This window comes from Temnothorax americanus, unplaced genomic scaffold (assembly GCF_048541705.1).
Source record: "Temnothorax americanus isolate GAGA-0224 unplaced genomic scaffold, ASM4854170v1 Scaffold5, whole genome shotgun sequence".
NCBI lineage: Eukaryota > Metazoa > Arthropoda > Insecta > Hymenoptera > Formicidae > Temnothorax > Temnothorax americanus.
In genome coordinates, this window is record NW_027509657.1 from 4,092,710 (window position 1) to 4,119,013 (window position 26,304).

Genomic DNA, 26,304 nt, shown 5'->3' on the forward strand with positions numbered 1-26,304 from the left:
TAATAGAATATTTCCGTTAACTTTTTTTATGAAGCAAAGGGATTGGTTCTCCCTATAGGCAAACCGGCGTCACGTAGTTCCTGTCATACAATTAACTCGTCATTACAATTAATTGAAACAACAACGCGGTATCAGACGGCGATGACGTTGTTATCACCCCTTCGCGCGTTTCCTCTTCGCCATTTCTCCCTCTCGTTCACAAGATTGTATGACTCGTTCTCGACAACTAGCTATAGATTACTTTAGAATAATATAATATGTTAAATAATAGTATATTAAAATTGAAATCTCTCTCTCTTTTTCTCGAGTAGATCAACAGCTATATAATTTAATGCCTTTCTTTTTATATTATTCTTGAAACCTTTGAGGCAATATTTAAATTAACATTTACCTGCTTACCTGCTTACCACTAAGCATTAAAAATAAAGAACTTATCTGAAATTTCTCAAGAAGCCGTAAGAAGGGACCGCTTTTAATACCCCGGACAAAACCCGAAGCGCGATCTCGCATTCCGCTAACGTCGCCGCTCGTCCGAAGGAACCTCGTCCTGCATGTGCGAAACTTTCGCCGTCAGGATAACTCAAAAGACAATACGTTCTCGCTCGCACACACGTTTCAAGTCGATTCGGATGGCGCCAGATATTTTTAAACCAGGACGATAACAGCGGGCGCCGACCGACCGGATTCCGACCGAACCATTATCTCCAACCCAGGAGGAACTATACCTTGCGAAATCAAGAACGGAGGAAAATGTTCGCGTGTTACGTTAACGCGCGATTTACCTACGCTCGCGGTATTGCGGTAATAGGGCTAAATCATATCGGTAATTTCCGAAGTTAGATTTAAAAGAGATTTACATATCCGAGAGAAACGTAATTTTCACGTAATATTTCTAATATACGCTACATTCGTATAAAACAAAAAACAAAAATTACAACAAACATTTAAGTGATTAATTTTAAGACATATCGGTTTCATTAATGAGGAAAGGTTGAAAAATATTTCACAAATTATGCAATTCATTTGTATAACGAAGGATTATTCGGCGCGTGGTACCTGAGATAATGAACCTTTAACGTTATTTTTAGGTTATCGAAAGTGGGCCGACGTTGTGTAACAAGTGGGCATAACTTAGTTAACGAACCTTTCGATGCCCCATGCCAATCTCGAATTATTAGACAAATACGACCAGCGTCTCACCCACACGAAACTTTGTGATCGCTGCGGATCTATTGAACGAGAGCAAAGCTTCGTTAGAAAATCCTGCCTACGTTCGTGCCATAACAAGTCAACGATCCTATATATCAATCGCGGTGCATTGTTTGTGCGAATGTATGTACGTATCAATCTCTGACTAGCACCTGCGTGACATCAAGCGATCTATTAATCGTTGCGAAACGTTGAAACAAATAATCGGCATCGAGCGATTAAAAATTTGATCGAGAAACGAGCGCCGTTATAATATACGTCTGATCAGTATTTTTTCAAAACGAGATTATTTTAATCGCGAGAGGCATGTTAAATTTTTGATGTTTTGTTTATAAATATGGATGGCATAGGAAAAGTTATCTGGTAATACATAGTCCCTTTTATGAGGATACCGAATTATTCTCGGACTAACTTCGTAGCTCATTGCTAAGTGCATCGGTTAACGTAACTCACGAGGGATTGCATTAACCCAAACGACATTTCTTTACCGGGGGAGCGTCATTAATTCTGGATAATTGTAATGTATAGCGTTAGCCTAACAATTTAACTTACCAACGTACTAAGAGTCTCACATTAAGAGGCTTTAATCGCAGGGCGCTTATCGTCATTTGCGCATGCAACGTTTCTCAGGCAGATCGTCGATCATAAATTTTTCCGGGATAACATCCCGCAGAAAATACGACAGCGCGTAAAAATTCTCGTCTCCCTGCGAAACAGGTAAAAGGCCCGGCACAAATTCTCTCCCTCCATCCCCTTCTCCCCCGAAGCTGTAAAACATTTGTCGGCGAGGAAATCAGGTAGGAAGGGCGAGGATACTGAGCGCTATTAATAGAATTGTGCTTATCTCGTCGGATTCTATATATAGCCGTAGGGTGCAGTTTCACGAGGGGGTGCGTGTCGACGGACAAATTATCGGTACCGGTTTTCTGGTACGGTGTGTGCCGTGTGTGTCAATCGTTCGGCAAACGTGCGAAATATACAGAGTATATAAAAATATACAGAGTGATATTCGTATTAGCAACCGCGTCGAAAACACGTACTCCGAAAACTTGGAAGTTCAACTGAAGTAAGACTGAAGCTCACGTTTACGCAAAACGGTCGAGAGAACGGAAGTTCGGTGATTAATTCGATCGTTTCCGATCTTTCTTGAAGGACTAGAAGGGCTGTCGTTTTATCAGTACATATTGCTCATTGGTCGAGATTGCATGTAATGGTAGCGTCGCGAACTCATTGGCAGTCGCCATGTTATTTATGCCTCCTCGAGACAAGGTCGAGAAAAAATGGTCCCGAGCACCCACATCTCGTGCTCTCGTGTACGACCTTAGCTCGTAAATCCTCGCGTTCGTTGGGAAGCAGATCGAAGATTGCGTCGGCCGTATTCTCCGTTGAGTACCGGTGGACAGGTCGATGTTCCTTAATCGAATCTTTTTAATCCCGAAAGCTCCGCTGGCGCCGAACTGCGTACTTGTTTTACTCGCCAGCAAGTTTCCAATCCTGGATCGCGCTGCAAATCGGCGCCATTTATTCCGCATTTATTCCAGTGTGCAGGAAGCAAATTTCGCTCTCTCTTCTAATTATCGCTTCTAACCTACTTCTACCGGTGAACTGGTTTCGCAGAGTGAGTATTTTATTAAGAAAAAGTTTGACTAAATAGGACAATTGCGATGTACATCGCTAATTAGATTATTAACTGAAATTTTATAGAATCTATATATTTATATCTAGGAAACATGCTTTCCAAGTCTGCATCATTATCAAAGTTTACGTTATTATTATAGCATTTCAATTGAAATGACGACGCGATATTTACACGCGCGAATCTCTTCAGTCGACAGCAGGATCAACTTAACGTTCGCCGACCACGGTCCTTCGGAATGTGTCGTCGTGTCGAATTCTCCATTCCCGTTTCTCTCCTTTTTCCTCATTCCGCCTCCTTCCGCGCGGGAATCGAGTCGCGCGCGGGGACCAACCTCACGGGGAATTTCGAGAGAAGCTTTATAGTACCCTTTATAAGTACTTTTATCTCGCTGTGGCTATTCCTTGCGTCATATATTTGGGCCGTTGACGCCGCTCGTCGCGATGGGTTGGAGAACCTCGGCAAGGACGATCTGGCAAACACAGCTACACCCGTAATCCATGCCCGGTGCCCATCTTCTTCTTTTGCATTTTTTTTCCCCTTCCACGCAAGCGGGATTTTCCCTTTCGCGATCCCAGTCGGTCGTTGACACATCTTCCCGTGAAACCACTCAGTTTGCACTAATCTCATATATGCCAAACTCGAGACGACGGTTGCTTAAGCTAACATTCGCAAAATCCACTGTGTTTCGCAATTTGTTATAATTTTACAAATAGATCAACTACCGTCTCATCTATTACACGTATTTTTTATACAGAGTTATTATTTTTCACGCGATGTTCTGTATTCATTATAATGTCTTCTGTACATTGTAACGTCGAGTCTTGTTCGATAAACTTCTCCAATCTCGCAGATTATGTTAGCAAAATATTTTTCATCTTTTTGCCATGACAACACTGACATTTTCAAATATAATCGACAGTCTTTTATGTGCCTCCGTGTTTCTTATGTTCTTTATACTATTTATAAAACGGTTATTCATGGAACCAGCCGAACGGTGGCGAAAGATGCAGGATAATGAAGTGCCTTTTTCCGATTTTTCTTCCCTCTTTTTTTTTAAGAGAGTGGAATAAAGAATTGGTTTCATCCTCAAGGTGAACCTGGCAGGGCTTGCACTTAAACCGGACAGATAACCTTTGGCAGAGCACGTAGAGATCTTATGGGCAATTAAGCGGTCTTTATGAGCCTACAATGTGACATATTCCCCGTGTAATTTTGCCGAGCAAATGCAGCAACGACTGCACCGGATAGAGCACGCACATGTGTCACGTCGTATTTTCTTCGTTTTGGCTGCGCGTCTCTTTGTGCGCAAATCCGTTTCCAAGGAATTCCGCGGCTGCAGCCTCTGTTGGGCCGAAAGATTACGATTCGCGCCTCGCGGGCCTCGAAATTCTCGCGTAAGTGCGCGACGATGTTAATCCACTTTGAAATAGTAATCGCGATACGCGACATAATTTCGTATTAATTTAATCCGAAAGGCGCCGCGCGAGCATTTTCAATTGCTCGCTATCGTAACGCGACAACAACCGAGAATTCCCTTCGATAAGGTACACCCGTAAATACTTAACTAACTATACTCTCTCGCTTTCGGCGGAACAATTTCGGTTTTAAGCTTATGTTCTTTATCTGGTTTTTAGCCTGTCTGAGCCTTTAGAATCTCTGAAATATCGAACGTATTGAACATACGCGCAAGAGAATTATCGAAAGAATGGAGCTGAATTCAAACAGATTAAAATTGATAAAAGTCGAAAGATGCACGACATGTTGTACAGTTAAGAGTAAGATCACCGCAATTTTATCGAAGAAGGTAAGTAGAAACGCATCCGATGAACTATTTAGGGTGCTTTTTAGAGAAGTGCAAGAATCCGAAAGGAATTATGTAGGCCCACCCGGTACGAACGGCATTGAACGACCTTCACAAATCGGGGTCCTCTGTCCCGTGAATGGTCTCACGCGGGAAGACGACTTTTACGCTCGGCTACATCGACACGGCGCACACATTGAGACACACAGGCATCGTAACGCCGCGGTCGAATTATGTTATCCCGTCCACACACCGATGATCAGCGTTCGGAGCACAATATCGCCCAATCACGGCTATAAATATCTTCATCGGCGACAATGTGACAATTATTCACGGCTATCCGTAGTTAATATCGTTCGTCGTGCCTCGGCATCATAGCGAAAGCCGATGCGACTTGGTCTTGTTCTTTCCAAGTTGTGGCTGTAAATAAGGATCGCAGGGGAAACACGCGCCAAGCAGATTTATGACGTGGCGTTATTGGATGCGATAGAGCCAGCTACTAGTTTAGGATCGAAACAGCAAACGGCTAGAGGTGATGTCATCAAGAATCCCGTATATATATCATCTTTCTTCTATTTAATCCCGTTTGATAAAGAGATGACATTGCACACTCCTAACGCACCGTGTCTATTTTTCCTTTTATATCCAGTAGTATATACAGGGAAAAAAACTAGATAATATATCCTGAAATATATATAATACCTATTTCCCTTTTTTTTTAGGAGAAAGAAAAATATTTCTAACATCATTAAACATCAACTTAATTGCTATATTTATTAGGAACAGTTTCTAGTTTAGATTAATAAAATTAGAAATGTTGTAATAAGAAATATTTACTTAGCAGCATGCAAATACTACATGAGGGAAGCTACATGAGGGCCACCAAAAGATTTCAACCATCCAGTTTTCTTATTCAGTTGAATGCACCGCGGGAAGAGTCGCCCAGACATCGTCGGGAATGATTAAGTTCTTCGTTCGTTCGTTTAAACTCACTTGACTGGTGACCCTTGATCCGGATGTCGTCGCGTTCGGACACGCGATGGTCCCCACGAGATACATTATTACCATATGGGCGCATCCGGGGCAGAGTAACAACGAGCGACGCAATTTATGGGCCTAACTCTTCCGGCGAGAGACGAGAGCGCGACGCGGGCGCTTTTCGATGAGAGCACGCGAACGCGAACAATACGAGGAAGATCGTGCTTTGTTGCTCGCTCTCTAATTGGGCGAGTGATCGTATTTTAAAAGCTCCTAAACGGCCTTGGGACACGGCACGAATAAATTGCACGACCACCATTCGATATCTCATCGAAGCGCATTTGTACTCGTTGCCAACGTGTTATGTACATAATTTGTAGTAATGCGCCCTTAAGACTGCGATAACCTTTTTTAAAGCTCTACGAGATCGAGGAACGTAAAAAGGTTTATCTTATAAATGATTTACAACAACGTTCAAACGTTCTTACACAATTCTGCATAATTATATTTTTATCTTTTCAGATAATATCATTTTTACATAATGCAATTTGCATTTTTAGAAAGTAAATATAACGTCAATTTTAAATTAAAATTATTAAATAATTTGTTTTATTTACAAAAAAAAAGACCGGTGATTTATTCGAGGATCGCAGATTAAAAAAACGCTTATATATACTGACTATTAAAAATTTCCGGACGCGTACTATCGGTGCGAAAGACCGGGAACATTTTTTCGTGTATGTAGCGTTGCTAATTGAACTAATACGTTAGTTATGCCGGTTTGGAAATCGGATACTTGCACAATATACATTTTAAACACGTACGTTCGGTCATTCTTTGAGCCCTACGTGCGTTTACGAGATAAAAAAATGATTTAAGGTGTCGTAAGGTGTCATTTACGTCATTAAATTAATTCACGACATCCGCGGTCCATATTTAAGAGCATTTCTCTCGACTTTACGACGCGCCTCGAACACTTCGCGCCGTCGAAAAAGAGCCGTCGGGACGAAAACCCCGACGGACGACCCGTGTTTTCATGTAAAAGTGAACTTTTACTTTTCATGAAGCGGGTTCGGTTGTAACCGGCCGATATAAATATCTTTCGCTTCCTTAATAAATTTTAATTCCCTCGTTTAATTGTTCATAAATCGTTCGCGAATTCGCCCGAGTAATATGAGCGGATCCATACAAAGAACGATATTAACAGCCTATCGTACGTTATTCCCGAATGTATAAACGGCGATATAATTAAAAAATTTGTCGTAAAAAAATGGGGAAAGAATTACTCTCCGCGCGGTTGACAAATGTAGAATGTTGCGCAATGTGTTATCGAAGTTGCGACATGAAGGGCTGGTTTGCTGGCTAAAGTCGCATTAACCTTCTGACAATTGCTGCTTTTTGCATCTTACGATCGTGTCGCGCACACGGTGACATATCATCAAAATATATGACTTAATCTCTTGCGTAATGAGAAAAATAAGTAAGTTGCGGGAGACCGAGGATGTGCCGGTTCGTCCAATAAAAAAATCTGGCTGCTGTCGCGATGATTTATTTCCAAAAAGCGTTTTAAAAACAATTCAATGTAAGATTCGACAACTGCACACATCATATAAATTTTTTCTTTTACGACTTTCTTTTATAACTTTCCTAAGACGATATCTCGGGAAATTAAATGCGCGCGCCACAGCGTTTTAATGCATTCATTCGGTATTTGGAGTAAGTAGAGCACACTCGCTCGCGATCTCTCGCGTGCTCCAGACAGAGAGCCGCGTAACCGCCGTCGGATATATATTTTCAACACTTCGGAGTGCGGCGAATTACTTTTTTCGTGTTTGCCTCTACGCGCAAAGACGCAGCGCGCATCGACAGAGGATAAAAATCGCAGTCGCCATTAAAGTCACCCCGTATTTCCTGTGATTTACGACCGCACGCAACGCTCGGAGCACGGATGCCGTTATATACATATAAATATATGTATAATACATACATGTATTCCTTCGTCGTTTTCTTCATGCGCGCACGTGTCCATCGGTGCTCGGTAAGTGCGTCCGCGTCGATGTACTCGTATACGTATTCGGCTTTGAAAATAACTTACGTACTGCAACGTAAGCAGAGATTAGATTTTAAGCGAGAGTCACGTATAAATTCTTAACTCGTGTAAAAACATGTAATTTAGAACACAAAGAAAAACGGCCATTATCTCTTTTCTCGCGACCGGTTATCTCGAAATTGTATTTTCCCGGCCTGGTGTTATTGAAAAGATTAATGGAAAGTGTGCACGACGACCCTCGCACACTTTGATTTCTCGTAATTCCTCGAAGATCGTTTTTCAAATACCCAAAAATTGGGTCTCGCGCGAGTACGGCAGCACGGTATACGAACTGATCTTTATTCATGCACGCGCTCGTCCGTGTCACGGCCATCCAAAGGCAGGGAGCAACAACATATATTATGCGCCAGATAGCGGAATGTTCATCAATCACACCGGAGATCTGGACCGGTCATCAAAAAATTCGGCACGACGAAAGAGCTTCTTATCGAGCGGCGTGATCGGTCGCTGCTCCATCCATCCGGGCGCATTTAGTCGTAATACCTTAGACCGTATTAATAAATTTACATTTCGCACAATTTGTCACGGGAATAGAGAAAAAGACTTCGACAACCTGTTACTCGTAACGTATAAGTGACATAATGGCTGCCGGTGATGTGACACGAGAGAAAAAGCACGAAACTTTACGACGATCGTATCCCATTAATTAATTCCGGAATAAATTTGCGACGAACGATGCGCGTATAACATATATACAGAAGATAATAGGTAATTTAGCATAAGTCGAGGTATAAGTGCATCACTGAGATTAATCATCCATGTTATCTAATTCGATTTGCTTTAATTTTGTTAATCTTGTCACGCGATGCACACATAACCAAGTGAATATTTTATAGTCTCTTTTACATCGAAAGAACCTTCGCTAAGAGCCGATTTCTATCTTTGTCGTGGTATTCTTCATTTGATATTTTTACGAAACTCATCAACGTCGGCTCCCACGTACGAGCAGGACAAAATTCCGCGAAGCGATGCGTCTTCGGGTTTCGCATCTTCGCGCGAGGGAATGGGAATCGCGGCTCACTCGAGGGTACCGCGATAAGGTTCGCGACCCGCTGCATGCAGCCTCGTGTATTGAATCACCGCAGGTACCTACTTCGCCTCTAGCCCACTTAACGTTACTACCTGTAATCGCTACAACTGTCTGATACTAAACGGCAACGAGCGGGACTGGATGACGCGAAAATAAACATTCTCCTCGGGATTGGGACTTGTTGATTGATATGAATAACTATAGAAGAAATATTTCTCCTTTTTAAATATTATTATATCCTTACAGATAAAAAAAGAAAAATTAAATAAATTAAAGAAAATTTTTTGAAAAATTTAAGTGCGCAAAGTATCTTTAATTAAATCTTATTCGATATTTCAATTTCAATACTTTGTATGCTTTTATTTTCGGTTAAGTACCCATTTATTTTAACTGTCTGTTGCACGTAAACCTGTTCGGGAATCTGTTATGTCAATTTCAAAGTATCGTGGTATTGAAAAATAAAATTTATTAATTTAATTGGAGTGTCGGTACGAGGAATTATTAATAACGAGGTTATTAATAAGAGAGTCCATATGAGAAATAAATTACGAATTTAAAATCTTAACCATTGCAACGTTATATTACGATTGTTCTAATGGTTTATATTTTGCAACAAAAAGAGAAACCCCTTGTAGAAGTAATTGTGTACACGATAACAGACGATTGTCATGCCACAGATATCAGTCGCGAACCACAATGCGATTCCACGGCCGTGCATAATTTTTTCGTCGAACGCCGAGTACGCGCGATGGCATATTTGCAATTTAATTTCCAAGCGGCACATTCGTAATTCATATCCCGCCCGCGTTTATCCATCCCGATTGAGTTACTACGACGGACAATTAACGAGAGACATCCGTTATCGCGATTATTTCACGAAGCGATGAGCTACGCCGCAAATATATGTAGACAATCTTGCAGAGAAACGAGAAAGAGAAAGAGAGAGAGAGAGAGAGAGAGAGAGAGAGAGAGAGAGAGAGAGAGAGAGAGAGAGAGAGACTGCGACCAATCACGGTTTCTTTCTCCGCTCGACGACATGGGCGGTCGACCTGCGTTAATTAAAATGTCAACCGAGGAAAAGAAATCACGTCCAAGGCGACGTACGTCGCTGCGACAGTTTTAAAATGGCGAAACAACGAGCGCTAAATTATACCTTTGTCTCGCTTCGGAAATACAGCCATTAGGCTAACAGCTAGTTTTGTCGCGCACTGTTTTGCGGTGTGGGACGTATCCGTCTTGCATACGATCGTTATGTAAGGATGCTAATTACCAGAGTATCAATAAAGTGGACTTTACTTTCCAGTTCTACAGCTTGTTTCGCGAGTCAGACAAGTGCGAATGACAGATCCAAGCACGTGTCATCGGGCGACAGAATCGCGTGTATGTCGCAGTGCAAACAGCTCGAATTGTGTCGATGTACACCGAAACCCACCAACGGATGTTCGCTTAATTGTAGCATCTTGCCTCCGCGCGGCTATTAGCCGGCGAGACGAGCATATCGGTCGGCCTAACGGCGGTGCACGGCGAGATGTATCGTGCAAGTGTGCGTACTATGTAGGAGTACCTTGGGCACCGGGCGAGATATGCCTTTCACATAACTGTGAGTAAATGCCAGGCCGCAACCGCGTGCGCTGGCGGCTCTCCGTGTGCTCCACCTCCCAGATGAGACCTATCCTCCATCTATCCCGTCGAGCAATAAGCGATAAACTTGTTCTCGACGCTCTGTTATATCGAAAAGCTACGATTTTGACCCATTATCCGCTCGCATGACCGCGGACGACTTTAATCCGTCGGTCCTCTCTACTGGCACCGTCTTCGCAAAGCAGTTTCTAACAGTCATGTAAATTATTATGAAATTGTATGATCGTTACTGACGATTCCATTGTAATAAATGAGTTATTAACGTGACAGCATTGCCTTCAGATCTTGACGAAGATGCCGAGAGAGAGAGAGAGCTTAACTGTATCTCTTGGATCTCATTATAATGGACTCAGATTGAACGAGACTTTTAATTCTCAGTCAATGTCCATTACGTGTAATTCAACGTTTAACGAGATTTTACGTACTTAATATGAAACCCAGACGTACCGTTCGCTGTAATCAGATTTCATGAAGTTATGGAATCTTGCTCTCTCACAGATAGCCCCCCTTTAAGTATTCTTATACATAAAAAAAAAATAACACAACACTAAAACTTGAGTAAGAAATTTCTCGGAGAAAGAAATTTCCAAAAATCTTTATTGTTTCGCGTTTATGGGTGAAAGTTTGTTTTAGCTCGTTCAATTTAATTTAGCAGATAAATGCTGATGGAAAAGTGTTAACGCCGCGCATCGAAAGTATCGGCGATGTACCGCAACGATGTCGACAAGGCTGCATCGCGGAATCGCATAGCTTCGCGCGATGCAGCTGCTGCGACGCTCGTGAAACCTCGAGGAGATCCCTGATCTTCCACGTGACGGTATTCCGCGATATCGCCATAACAATCGCGATAAACCATACGAAATTCAGGATCGATTCCACGCAATATATAAACGTATACCGCGAGTCGAATTAAAATTACGACCCATCCCGTCATCAGCGCGCAATTCCATCGAGAAGATGACATATAATCGTTATTATATTAAAATTACATTATATTAAAAGCGTCGTATAACCGTAATCTTAATTAAAATAATTGCGGTTCTACGACTCGAATTGTCGGCCGAACGCCGGCAAGCTTAAGACACAATTCAAAACGCAAGCAGCGGATGTGACATTGGCACCAAATTTCCACTTGCGTAGGACTGCCTAGATCAGCGTTGGGTGACCTCAGACAAAAGTATACGTGTTCCACATTCGAAATGCCACGATCGTTGCATTACGACGATGATCAGGGAGGGCAGCAATGGTGGTGAGAGAGCCGCGGAGTAACGAGTTTGATCGAAACATACATTGTAAATCACATTATGTGTCGCGATAAGATAGATAAGATTATGCGATCAATAAGACTAGGATTATATACCTGCAATATTATCCTTCTTGATTTCTGTTTGCTGCACCAGATGTCTCAGAACTTCGCACTTCATTTTTAATTGACGAATTTGAAATTCTTTAATTCTTGTCATTTAAAAAAACGTAATTATTATATTAAATGTTAAACATCTTATTATTCAAAGTAGACATAAAATCGCATAAAGAGCGCGTACATACTTTTCTTTTTTTCTCTATTCGAAGAATACAAATTAATTAATTCACTATTATATTCAGGATATTTTATTATACAGGCGACTTCCTACATATACGTTTACCATGTTGACGTCATACAACCTACATAATACGTGTGGCTAACTTATAATTTTCTATACGACACTTGCGCAATACGAATGTCGCCTATTTCTAGAGACAAAGTTTTTAGATGTAAATAAAATCTCGGATATCCTGTTATAGTTTTCGTTGCAAGTGCCTTTAATGTCACGTGAAGGCCGGCTGGACAATATAACGCACAATGAACACACACCGGATTCTGTTAATCGTGGCGCATAAAAGCGAGGGAAAGGCAAGACTATAACGATAATAATTGATCGTTAATGTGCCGGCGAGCGGGCCGTTTTAATTAATTCTTTCGGAGTACGCGGCTCGCGCGATTACCCCGGATTGGCCCGGAGAACGATTATTATTAAAACGTCCCGTGGCGCACACAACCGCATAAGGATACCCGGCGAAATTATCCTTCTCTCGAGTCGTGCGCGCCTGCTGTCCTTTCAACGTCACGATCGTCTGACACGTGTCTACCGCAAACGAGCCTCACTTTGCTCTCGAGCCGAAAGTGCCGAGAGTACGCGGGAGAGAGAGAAAAAAAGGTATTAAAGATCCTCGAGCGACCGCAGGGTGCCGTCGACGAGAGCGCGATGTGTTTCTCTCTCGCGAATGTCGGGGAGAACCTTCGCCGGCCTTGCGCGAACATACATCGCACTATATAGGCACACCGCGCGACAATGCTTAGTCAGCCTACCACTTTTATTGTCATAAAGTGCAAAAATATTTTCTAGTCTATCAATTTCCGAGCCTATCCATTTCGAGGCAATAGATTATAATATTAAATTATTAATTCATTTGTAATATATTTTTATTCTTAATCTTTAATGTTTTAATTTTTTTCTGTAATGCTTAACTATAGAAATAAATAATATGTTTGGATATTTCATGAGATTAAGTAATACAGCACACTTTACTTACTACGTTAATTATCATTTTAAATGAAAATTTTGATATGTTTAACTCGTGTTTAATAATTGTTAGAAAAAGACGCCGTTCGTAACTCTTATAATATCTCATTTCTCTCGTATATAACTTTTATTTGCGTTCGTGATATAATTTTCACAAATCCATTGCCTCGACATGGAAGGAAAAAAAATCACTCACCGGCCGATGCGCAACAGCGGAGTTATAAGTTGTACTACCCCTGCGTTGATCTGTAACATGGAAATATTTTTACATTGAAGCAGTGTGTAAAATAATCGAGACTTAAAGTAAATAATGATCGCGCCCGAATGAATTTTCAAAACGTTATTTTAACCGACATCTGATTTTAAAATGCTAATGCAAGAAACAAGCGCGCCGCAAGCGGCTGCATATTTCCACGTTAATTCGTTCGCATAATTAATCCGCGAAAAACCGTGCGAGTATTATTACGACCGTATATACGAATGAGAGGGACGTGAGAGGCGTACGCGACGGAGCTCGATCTCTTTTCGCGTATGCCAGAGCTCGAACTCCGGCGAAGTTGCGTCGGAGTTAAACCTCGAAAGTGGCGGAATCCGCCACGGGACAGCGAAATAACAAACAAATAATTACTCACCTCGCGGTCGCTCCGCCGTCGCCCGATGCCTCCCAGGCCCCCTCCTCCTCTCCTCGGGCCACCACCGATGTCGCATCTCCGTCGGCGCACTCCACTCACTCGTTCACTCGACTCACACACGCGTGAAAATATCGTCACTTATGATCGCGCGACACTTTTGACACTTTGCCACGGCACTCCCGGTATTAATCTCGCGACTCGACGCGTACTTAATTACACGGCGACGAAAGAATTACGTCGGAGCAGCTACGAACGAAGCAACGCGATCCGCTCGACGCTCGTCGGCCCGTGACGTTCCGCAGCCTCGCCAGCCTCCGCAGGTAGACGCTAACATGGCGGATGGCGGAGAAAATTTCGTTAATCGCGCGGCCAACTTCACTCGTCAGAAGCACGACGTGTCTCGTCGCGTCGCGAGGACGCTACGCTTGCTGCATATGTAATGAGGCGATTTTGGTTAACCGCAATTAAATCATCGATTTATGAACACTGTCTCCTACAATCGCTACATATTAAAACACTATTTATTATAAGTATGACGTTAAGGGCCGGTATCACAGTCTCCGATTAACGTGATTCTCCGATTAAACTCACTCTGCATCTCTTTCTAACTATCCCCCTAGAAAGAGACGAAGAGTGAGTTTAATCGGAGAATCTAGGGAGAATCACGTTAATCGGAGACTGTGATTGACTGTGATACCGGCCCTAAAACGTGCAATGTTAATAGACTGTGATCGTTAATTGAACACGTCGCGGCGTCACTGAATTTAAGCCCGGTTTACATAATTCGCAGTTCGCAGTTCGCACGCACAGTCTACAAGTAGAGGTTATAGGTTATGACATGTAGACTGTGCGGACTGTGCGCGTATCTCGCGTTTCGCGAACTGCGAATTATGTAAACCGGGCTTCAGGATCCGCTCGTATCCTTTATTCGTGTTCCAAAAACGACTACAATTTCATTCCGAAGACCGCACGAACGTGACGCGGGTCAAGTTGACGATTGACAAAAAACGAGACCCATCCGAAAGAATGTAATCGAAAGTCACTACACTATCATGGCCCATGGCTGCGTTCCTTTTGGGCGCTCACGCGCTGTAAGCTGCTGTAAGCATCATTCTATCTTCGTTGCACATCGAATATCAAACGAAGATAGAGCGATGCTTACAACGCGTGAGCGCCCAAAAGGAACGCACCCATTATCGAATGCGATATATCGCGGGGTATCCGTATAAATTCCGCGAAACACATGTATTGAGATATCACAGTTTTTCGCGCAGTTTATGCTGCGATACATCGCATTCGATAATAGTGACTTTCGATTACATTCTTTCGGACGATCGATCTCGCTTTTCTCAATCGTCATCGTCAACTTGACCCGCGTCGTGCAATGTTCGTGCGGTTTTCAGAATAAAGTTGTATCGTTTTCGGAACACGTATAAAGGATACGAGCGGATTCTAAATTGAGTGACGCCGCGACGTGTTTAATTAACGATCACGGTCCATTAACGTCGTACTACGTTTAACTATTTTAATAGTGTTTTGATACGTAGTAATCGCGGGGGATAGACTTCTGCACAACGCGTAATGCGTATAAGCATAAGAAAATCGATTGGTCCGTATACAAGTGAATAAGGAAATAGACAAATCACCTTTCTTATGCTTACGCATTATGCGTTGTGTATTCCCGCAGAAGTGTGTATTCCCCGCTCTAACCAAAATCACCTCATTAAGCCTGGGTATACATAATTCGTAGTTGCGCGAAACGCAAGACACGCGAACAGTCTGCATGTCAATATAACCTCTGTACACAGAGAGGTTAGATTAGTACCGAGGTTATATTGGCGTGTAGACTGTGCGTGTATCTTGCGTTTCGCCAACTGCAAATTATGTAGACCGGGCTTTAAGGCCTATCTACATTTACATGCGGCAAGCGTAGCGTCCTCGCGACGCGACGGTTGCTCCCGTCGAGAGTGGCGAGTGAAGTTGGCCGCGCGATTAACGAAATTCTTTCCGCCATGTTAGCGTCTCTATACCTGCGGAACAAGCGGAACGTCACGGGCCGACGAGGCGTCGAGCGGATCGCGTTGCTTCGTTCGTGGCTTCTCCGACGTAATTCTTTCGTCGCCGTGTAATTAAGTACGCGCGGCGTCGCGAGATTAATACCGGGAGTGCCGTGGCGAAGTGTCAAAAGTGTCGCGCGATCATAAGTGACGATATTTTCACGCGTGTGTGAGTCGAGTGAACGAGTGAGTGAGTGCGCCGACGCCGACGGAGATGCGACATCGGTGGTGGCCCGAGGAGAGGAGGAGGGGGCCTGGGAGGCATCGGGCGACGGCGGAGCGACCGCGAGGTGAGTAATTATTTGTTTGTTATTTCGCTGTCCCGTGGCGGATTCCGCCACTTTCGAGGTTTAACTCCGACGCAACTTCGCCGGAGTTCGAGCTCTGGCATACGCGAAAAGAGATCGAGCTCCGTCGCGTACGCCTCGCGTCCCTCTTATTCGTACACGGTCGTAATATTACTCGCACGGTTTTTCGCGGATTAATTATGCGAACGAATTAACGTGGAAATATGCAGCCGCTTGCGGCGCGCTTGTTTCTTGCATTAGCATTTTAAAATCAGATGTCGGTTAAAATAACGTTTTGAAAATTTATTCGGGCGCGATCATTATTTACTTTAAGTCTCGATTATTTTACACACTGCTTCAATGTAAAAATATTTCCATGTTACAGATCAACGCAGGGGTAGTACAACTTATAACTCCGCTGTTGCGCATCGGCCGGTGAGTGATTTTTTTTCTTTCCATGTCGAGGCAATGGATTTGTGCATACGACAATACGGAATTCGTATATCGAACCTACGTTTCTTTGTTTGCCTGCGTAGTCCGGTCGGAGTTTTTACGTAAGAATGGCCAACGCGTCAAACGTGGCTGACAGCCATCACGAAACTGACTCTCCGTGATGAATTCGACGAAAAGAAACAGAAAGTTTCTTATTGAAAGACAGAGATTGAGGAAATTGCGAGTAATATCCTTAAAATAATACGGGCTAATAATATAGAAATTTATTTGCAAAACAATTGTGCGCGCGTTCAGAGGGACAAAAGTGATATATTTTTATATAAAATACACGAGTACTTAACATATACTTACTGTCTGACGAATTTCATTTGTAGTTTGAGAGACCAGTCGGCTGAGTAGGCTGGTTTCTCAGTTGTTCTTAAGTGCAAGTATACGGCACAGCCTTTCACGATCACGAGCGCAATTCGTGCAATCATACTTACCTTCAACCGCACCGTACTCGCTCCGTATGCGAAATGCGTTTCTACCGTGTCGGTGGCTAAACGTCCCTCTTCTTGCTCTGCTTTCCTGACGTAATCGCGCAAGGCCGCGACGAAGAAATCGCTCCGAGCGGCACTTATAAAACACTTGGAATAACTAATTCTCAATAATAGCCGGCGATATCGTAACAGACGCGTATCGCATTATCATAATCGACTCCGAAATCGGATCGCATTTATGATTTCCGAATACCAGTAACTGATGATGAATTAAATTGATGAATTAAAGAGAGATTCTTAACTTCAAATCTTGTAACAAAATTCGAATACCTGATAGTACTTATCGAGTATCTAAATTTGATACGCGCATATTATTTATCTTTTTGTTATTATATATAATATACAAGTTACATTATCTATGTATAGAAATTTTTATTGTTATATATAGAAATGTTCATCCATCATATCAGTATTTTTTGGCTACATTTTTAACTCCGGTTGTATACGCATTTACCACTCGTTCTCGCTTACTCCGATAATTGCCGCTCCCTCGTCGTCGAAGTTGCCGAGAGGATCGACGAAGGGGTACGGCGAGCTGATAGCAGGCTACTTGCCAATTCTCGTGCACCGACCAGCACAATAATCGTTTATCGCTTCATTCGCCGACCATTATAAGCAAGCACCATCTATAATAACGTCTCCCGCTGCGACCATGTATCGTCCTGCCAGAGTTACACCGCTACGGATATCGAACGGCGAACGATTTATTAACCCCCCTATCGGCTCCGTTTTCGCGATACCGTATCCCGAGTAATTACCCGATGAGTCTATAATGCAACGTAATCAACCTGTCACAAGCACGCGGAATAAAAAAGTAAACGGCGGCGCCTCCGCCTCCTCCTCCGCCGTCGTTGTGACGAATGCGAATTTCTTTATTATTCAATCGCGCCGGATTATTATACCAACTTTGTTTACACGCGCGCGCATAAATTCACCGTCGTGTATCACGCGCGACGTTTGTCTCTCTGGTATAAATAAAATGTAGCATGCGTTTTTTTTCTTTTGCTTCTTCTCTGCCTCTTTTATACCTCGCATAATATCCATATTTAATATCTCATTACTAGCACAAGACACGTTTCGGCCGTTTTACATTATGCTTCAGAACGTGCGTTCCGTAATTTGTATTGCACGGTAGACGTGGAAAGTAATTCTCAAATTCAGAATTATTCTTAAGGCTCGCGCAGTTATATCGAAATAATGGTAAATTTGCTGCTCTCACAAGTCCACAAATAAAAAAACGATTGGGCTAATTGGGTCTTGTCATATTTTATATAAACTCTAAGATTTATTATTTCTCTCTTATATCTTGAAATAAAAAAAATTTTTCCAAGCACATATTCAGTAATATTCAGGTTTATTTAAAGACTTACCGATATGTTTTGAACGAGAAGAATATTAAAATACAGTCGAAGACAATTATTAAACTTTGCAAGTCACTGTCTCAGATTTTAAAGCCCCGTTATCGCCACATTAAAGTATATTTTTATTAGTTTTAAATTGGCGGAATCTTCTTTCCACATCCAAACAAAAAAAAAAGTGCAAACTTTTTTTCACGTAATCGGCCGTAATTTCTGAACTTTCACTTTCGGAGGTAACACGCCTCGCGTACCGATCGCAGACGAAAGAATATATAACTCCGGTTCCTACCGCAAATCGATCTGCGAACGAGCTGGCATTTTCGTTCTCAATACGGTGCAAAAATGTTTCCGCAAAATTTTTGCGCGATGTTAAGGCAATCGCAAGAACGACCACTAAATCGAAATTATAAAAAAAAATTGCATCGCTGCACGGAGCACAGAGATAGGTAGATAATAAACTCAGGCATATGTTTTTATTACGATCGTGTCGGAAAACGATCGTAATAAGCATATCTGCACGGTAAATGCACACGAGTTTATATAGTTTACAACATTCTGTGTTAAATCTTTATTAAAGAAACGTAACGAATAAAAAATGTAACGTGTCCGAGAGCTATTTGAAATAGCTTCCTCTGCTGTTCCGATTCGACTTGACCGTGTTACATACCGCGTCATTTTCATGTGTCGGTGATGTCCATTCTGCCGTCGAACTTCGCGCGAACGTCGCGTACGAGAATCCAAACGTACGCCCACGTATACAAGGAAGTCATTAGAATGATGTATCTGATGCGAGGCGCCACAACTCGACTCAATGACCCGAATACTTTCGATTACACGCGTGCCCGTTACTTTCTCATATACACCGGGACTCCTTCGTGACACTGTATAATCTTGCGATTATCCAACACTGAAGAAAGAGTATACGCGTAATAAGTGTTTTCGAAAACGATATGCGTTTTCTCTTCGATTCTTAACAACGGGAGATTTTATTTGCTCTATTAGGCAACCTGCTCTCAAAGTCAGAATAGAATTACGATGATATATCTATAATAGGTCCAAGTATGCGCAAGATCTGTGCGCAAACATGTCGGAGAAAAATCATTTTTCGCAGTTAAAGCATTTCATATACGATATAGTTGCAAAAACTAATAAACACTTATGTCTCTGTGGTGAGATATTGTTTCTTTTGGGTTGACTGGTGTTCCTCAAATTATATTTTATACACATCTCAGCGGATGTAAGTTGCGTTGCATTTCAGCGTGCATTTCATTCAATTTTGAATTTAACAAAAAATTATAAATTATTAAGAACATTTGTACGTAGTGTTTTGCGCGGAAAATAAATGGCTTGTATTATGCAAAAAATTTGAACACTAATTTCCATAATTTCCAAATGTAGTTACTAATACCAATTGTACATTGTACATTGATTTCTATGCATGGAACCTGCGTTACGTAAAACTGCTGCAAACACGGTAGTTACATATCGATATTTTGTATGGGACACTTTTCCCGAGCTTGCTTAATACGATTTCGCTTAAAAATCTCGCGGTTTCTTTTAGGCGTCGCGCTTGTCGTATCGCGCTTATAAAACGCGTGAACGCGTTCTTATGTAATTTATTTAGAAGCTGCGTGTGGGAGGGCGTATTTATAAGACCGGCGACTCGGAGTACGAAATTACGCCACTATGTTCATTGTGTAAGTATTGTCGACATATACGCAAGCTAGTTAAACTTTCGCTTAACGGACACTGAAAACTGACCCTTGACTGTCTCGGCGATAGAACGCGCGATAAATCTGCTACCGATATCTGATACCGATCGAAGGATACGCTCGATGCAAAAAATATGTCAAACAGGTTAACAGCACAGTCTACGTTCTCCACAGTAAATAACGTAGATTCCGAAAAGTATTTGGATCACAAGATGGGCATCAATTGATTCTCATACTGTAAAATTCGTAGTTTTAAATTGTACTCAATTTGAGTCATTTTTAATCATTTCTATATAAGTCACTTAATAATATGTATATCTTAATATGTTCATCTTACCGTGATCACTGAAATTATAATTGCAAGTAAGAATTCGAGAGGACGGTGATTTAGGGAAAGCAGTCTCGAATAAAATTGTGAGGAAAATTCTCTGCAAAGCATGCGATATATGATGTAATCGTATATGAAAAACTGATAAGTGCGGAAGATAAACACTGATGAAAATGTGCGTACCGCATCTCGATATTGAACAAATTCCATAAAAAATCTATGAATGACATATCCTGATATGCTCGTTGCAAATAGAACATATATTTGCATAAGTATAATGCGTCGTATAAATATAAGTTATGGATAGTTTCAGCTTCGCGCGTTATCTTGACTCCTACGGATCGATAGGATAGCGATTCGTAACGCGCTTCTCGCGTCATAATTTAACCGGTAAGAAGCGTGAAAAACTGAGAACATCATGTAATTCCAAGTTATACCAAGATGTTTGCACGCAAATGTTGTCGTACTAAAATTTAATCCTAGAATTATTACGATCATAACCTTGGAAACCTTCTAAAATATACAGATTTTTGTTGAACATAAAAAGTTACGTGAAATGATAAGATGTAAGTTTAAGTATAAAACGAAGCGTGATAAAATAGGTATGTTTTATAACAAGATATTTCTCAGACAATAAATATTTGAAGATGAAAAATATAATATTCGTGTACCGAGTGTGCTCGAGAAAACGCGCAAAAGAATTACAATATATCTGTTATGAAATAAATTAAAATTGATATGTGTCTTAATTTAAATCTGATTGTAATTAGACAAAATATTGCATCAAGTTAAAAGAAATTCTATATTCCTATAATCAAACTTTAAACTTTAAACTTTATATCTAAATTAATCTAAAGTATACATTTTATTGTTTATTTCAAGGTTTAATTACTGAGATTACGAATTGTGTATTGAATATTATTAAGTGTGATAACAATTGAACTTGTACTAACGTTTTCTAACGGAAGATTGATATTTCATATATGAAGATAACTATTTCTTTTACACTTCTGCTGTTCACTCCGTATAATGTCTAGAGATTTATACGTGCACTTGCATACCACACCCAGTCGCAACCTTGATCGGCCCTTTCGCAGATTCCTCAGAATCTGATACGCTCGTATATATCATTTACTTCGCGTACTTACTGCTCGAGCGATTCTCCGATCACGTGCTTCACGCTGTCACGTTCGCGTCACGCAGAACCGGATATACGCGAAAAGAATCTCGACAGTGACCGGTCAAGAACGCCGACAAACGCAGCATCCATTTGTGCAACAGTGACATGCATTTTACCTCGTTTACCTTCGCTGTGTCCCGATGAGACCATTAAGAACGCAGTACTAAATTATTATTATTACTTTTTGCGGATCAAAATAATTATACGCCATATTAGGCAGAGTACATCAAAGGTGTTTATGAGAGTGAATCAGTTCCTTCGTTTATAAGATCTATTTGAGATATATGAATTGATATACGCTTAAAATAGATCTTAATTATGAGCCACGGATTATACTTGACGTTTTAATCTTGTAATTCTGATGAGCATCTTATTTATCTAAGAGGGCCTAACGGAAGAAAACTGGAAAAAATTGATAATGTTGGACATTAAAAAGAAACTCCTTCTTTTGTGTTTCTCATCTGAGACACGAAAATGGGACACGAGGGTATCCACGAAGGGACGTTCGACGGGACGTCGAAACGAGGGCGAGGGCGTTAACTTGATTTGCGCCTACCTCGCGCCGGTTCACAAATCCGTGATTCTTTCGTGATGATGGGATCGTCTTTTAAGACCAGCCGCACCTGCATATTGTTTATAACTTATCGGATAAATCCGTCGGCCCGAGACATCGTCATGTTCTTCGTCACTTTATGCACCGGTACCCACGCGAATTCCTGCGTGAATTCCTGTTTATTAACTGGTATTATCGCCATGCTGTCGATTTCGCGCAAGCGTAGTCGGAATATAGATCATAATCGTGTATCTTGTTGACTTTAATCCCGGTACGTTTACCTCCGGAAAGCGCTCTGGGCATTTTAATTGAGTCCGCTATAAAAAAAAAAGGAATAATTATCGCCTCGGAGACCATTGATACGTTGAGTTGACGAAGAACTACAAGCGATTCGCGATACGATACAGTGAAATGTCGAGCTTGTATCAGAATACATATGGGATTCTCTTTCTAATGGTATTAAAGAACTAAATGAACATTATCTACTTTCTAATATTAGACGTCTTGATTTTTTCCCTGCGACATCATTAAGGATTTATTTGTAACTAACTGAGAAACGACATGTTGTTATCTCTTTTCAATTTCAAAGGGATTTTTTAATTTTCGATTGTTCGTATTGTGCGTGTTCGTAGCTCATAGATAATTATTTTACACTGAAAATTCATCTTAATTCCAGTATCTGCATGTGATCGAGAATAAATGTTCAGCTTCTTGAACGACCTGCGCGAAGATATCATACATTTGTATGATAAATGGAACTACGGGGAATAATTAATATAACGAAATGACGACTTTGTTAGCGCGCGAAGGAATCGTTCGATCTTGGATGTCAGCGTGACGAAATAAATTACCCCCGATACCGCTCGTATCGAGATACCGTTCGTACAAATATATTAGCGCAATTTATCGCGGTCGAGCCAATCTTAATAAAGAAAAAAAAAGAGGAAGGAATTTGTTATCCGCGATAAAAACAATCCCGCGGGCGCACAATGCGTTCGTAATTGATTATTGGACCTTGACGCGTCTCCTGATAAACTTCGCGCTCCTCGGTAATGACCGTGGCTCCGAAAGCAGATACGACAGAAGAAGAGAGAAATGAAAGAATAAATAAATATATCTGATACGAGAGAAACGCGCGGCGTGTCTAATTTAGCCGCGCATCAATCATCGCGCGTATATTAAGCGTCGTAACACGGAGCGGCGATGATCGCTTTTTCATTTAAACGATCCTGTCGCGTGGGATGCATTGATTATGAGGGAGTATACTTGCAAAAAAAAAACGTGCGTGCGTGCGCGAGCAGATACGTACTCGTGGAATGACTCGACACCGTCACGCCAAAGTGACCTCACGCCGAGGTGTCCGCGCGACAGTATACGTGGTCTCCTTTCAACAGGAAACCACCATTCTCTATTCCGTCGACCGGCCAGTCTCGGCGCGCGCCTTTTAACATCTTGTTGCCCAGCCTTTATAAATCGGCCGATATTAATCCTACGTATATTTACAATATCTGCGCGCGCGCTAGCGTCGATTTATGAGAAGCCGCACGAGCCGAGGACACTATATGATTAATCTCGATACACCAGTATCGAGTAAACATCGAATCCACACGTCCGTATTGTTTGACATCGATAATCATCCCGAGAGGACCGAATATTAATCTCTCGTAAGGAATTAACTGTAGCGCTCGAACGCGACTGACGTTTAACACGTCGCCCACGGGTTGAGACCTTTTTTATCGTAACATATATATATGCGTGTACCGCTTGGGGAAAATTGAGATCTGACTGGGAGAATTATCTTGTGTGTCAATGCCTTATGTAAACGGCTTACGGACATTCTTGCAAGCAAAAATATTTTTTAAATTAATTAATATATTTAATTGTAAGACGATAATTTTAGAGTTTTAATTTAGAATATCTTAATGTGGAAGACAAAAAGTGTCATTTAACTTTTCGTGTGGTATCGGATATGTATTGTATAATGTAATTACATGCATTAGATAATGTTCAAGATATTCGCGGCACAATTTTATTCAATCGTAACATATATTCGTATGATGGTGAGCAGAAACGACGCGTCTATTATTCTTGAGACACGGGCGCATTTTCCATCATCGATGCAAGAGTTAGTATGGTACTGGTGGTACCGGTTTGCGGATCTCATCGGTCTCTTTATTCAGAGTAACTCTTAATCCTCCTCCGCCTCCTCCTTTTTACCTTCCATTTCGCAATCGCGGGGGCACGATAAGTAATAAAAGCGAGGATAAAGTCCTGCAAATGTGCTGTAAATCGCTGCGAAATAATTGCCGAAGCAGCGCCGTGAGTTATCTTAAATAAGATAACTCACAAAAGACAGATATGCGGTGTAACGTTCGTATTGAATCTGAATTACGTCGGATCTGAACTTGATTTGACGGAATGTGAATATTTGATTTTTATCGTGTTCTTTTTTCCTCGAAATGCTGTCGTTAGTCGTTATGCGACTCCATGTTGGCGATATTGAAATTCGGCGTTTAAGTAAAAAGTGTCGACGGCCGCACCGGGCGAAAATAATGCGTCGCCACGTGTATCGTAAAGTAGCTGCATATACACCCAACGCTGCAGGTCTCTCCTGTTACCCTTCTCCTGTCACCTACACTGTATACCCCACCCTTGTTCTGCAGCTTCGTTTCTCCTGTGGCGAGGAACGCGACATGATCAGTGGCGGTTTCATGCACATTATTCTGTTTGCATGGGTCCACGTATAAAAATAGAATCACTCTTATAATGATCGTAGAAATTGAGTAATACAGGAAGTTCGAATATATGAAAAGTAACTAGCTTTATATTGTGATTGCAGGGAAGTATGCCTCCAAAAATTAACATGCATAAATTATGAAGATTTTCTTATCGAAATATTAATTGTATTTGCCTAACAGTAAATTATTTATTAAAGTTTTATGTGCATATCGCAGAAATGGTTAATTATATATGTTTGATAATTTGTCCCTTAATCATATGTCATTTTTCGCGAATTAAACTGCGAATTGAAGAGATTCTCAGAAATCAAGTAATAAAATGAAATAACAGTGGGGTCCCTGGAACAATCACGTGACAGTGCGGTTAATCTTTAGCCATTCCACCAGGCGTATACCGTCACTCGGGTCGTGGCAAGGACGGCAGCGACCTTCCCGGAGTCGCAAAAATCCGGCGCGCGCTGCAACAGCACGAAACACGATGCGCGCTGTAATGCAACAGCAAGCCCGGCAATAAAATCAAACTCGGGAGGTCCAGACACTTTTATACTCGCAATCTTTAAATTTCGCGCAGCTTTTACGCCGCACCCACGCGTGGCCCGCATAAGAAACTTGAACGAGAAGAAAAATGTAATTCTCTTTTTTTTCTTCTTCTCGCTTTTTTCGCGCCAACCATCGCGCCACGGTATCGCGTAATAGCACCATTAAACGCGCGTCGCGAGAAACATGTACTTTGCCGGTCGAGTGCATCGATAGCTAATCGAAATTATAGTATGTGTTCGTGAAATCATTTTCTTTAATTTGCCCCTACGCGAATTAAAATAATTCCCGGCACGTCGTCCTTAAGTTCTCCAAAACACGTTCGTGCTCCTTATATCTCGACCCACGAACGTCGTCGGAATTATTATAGGAGGATCCATGGGCGTCGTCAGGACTGCTAAGGATATATACTTCAAACTTCCTTACTCTTTTTCTTATTATTGTTATAATTGAATACACGCAAGAGTGCAATTGATTACAAATCATATACTTATTGTATGTGATTTTTGAATATTTCATGTTTTTTTTGTATTTTTATATATTTTACTACTCTTATAATTGTTTGTCACAAAATTTATGCACCCCACTCACTTATTATAGTTTATCTTTAATATTTAACATCTACAAAACTTGCTTTTTTCAAACAAATTCTCTGCCTCCTGTCTGCAGATATAAAGTAGTGCACGTGCACACACACATCTTGTCGCACGTATCTTGCGGCGCCCATGGCATCTCGCTGTGCGTCCTTTCTCCGTGCATGTCGCCGGGCAATCGCGTAATAAGAGATAAATTAAGCGTTTATGTTCGGCGGCAGTCGCTATCTCCCGAATGCGGATTCTCCAGCACGTGAGAAGCACACGCACGCCTAATTGCCGTTGAAATGATCGTCGAGTACTCCTTAAAACACTCAACAATGCGCAGCTCATTACGATCGCTCCTTCGTTCCCCGCGACGCAGG

The 26,304-nt window shown here is 41.6% G+C and overlaps 2 protein-coding genes across 4 annotated transcripts in view; one reads left to right on the forward strand and one right to left on the reverse strand.

Annotated features, from left to right (window-relative positions):
* LOC143904094 (uncharacterized) overlaps window positions 1-14,361 on the reverse strand; it is an 85,381-nt gene extending 71,020 nt beyond the window's left edge. Inside the window, exons 1-2 of the mRNA XM_077418404.1 lie at window positions 13,605-14,361; window positions 13,169-13,218 (exon numbers count right to left, since the gene is read on the reverse strand). Of these exons, the coding sequence (XP_077274530.1) occupies window positions 13,169-13,218; window positions 13,605-13,680 (126 nt within the window). The 5' untranslated portion in view covers window positions 13,681-14,361. The remainder of the gene's footprint in view (window positions 1-13,168; window positions 13,219-13,604) is intronic.
* LOC143904096 (uncharacterized) overlaps window positions 1-26,304 on the forward strand; it is a 41,709-nt gene that overhangs the window by 8,924 nt on the left and 6,481 nt on the right. The window contains exons 1-3 of one of the 3 annotated variants that reach the window (XM_077418411.1): window positions 14,669-15,337; window positions 15,624-15,951; window positions 16,334-16,383. The exons of 1 other annotated variant lie outside the window; for it this stretch is intronic. In XM_077418411.1, the coding sequence (XP_077274537.1) occupies window positions 15,876-15,951; window positions 16,334-16,383 (126 nt within the window). In that variant the 5' untranslated portion in view covers window positions 14,669-15,337; window positions 15,624-15,875. Of the gene's footprint in view, window positions 1-14,668; window positions 15,952-16,333; window positions 16,384-26,304 lie in introns of those variants that run through there. One more of the 3 variants, XM_077418410.1, reaches the window with a different exon arrangement.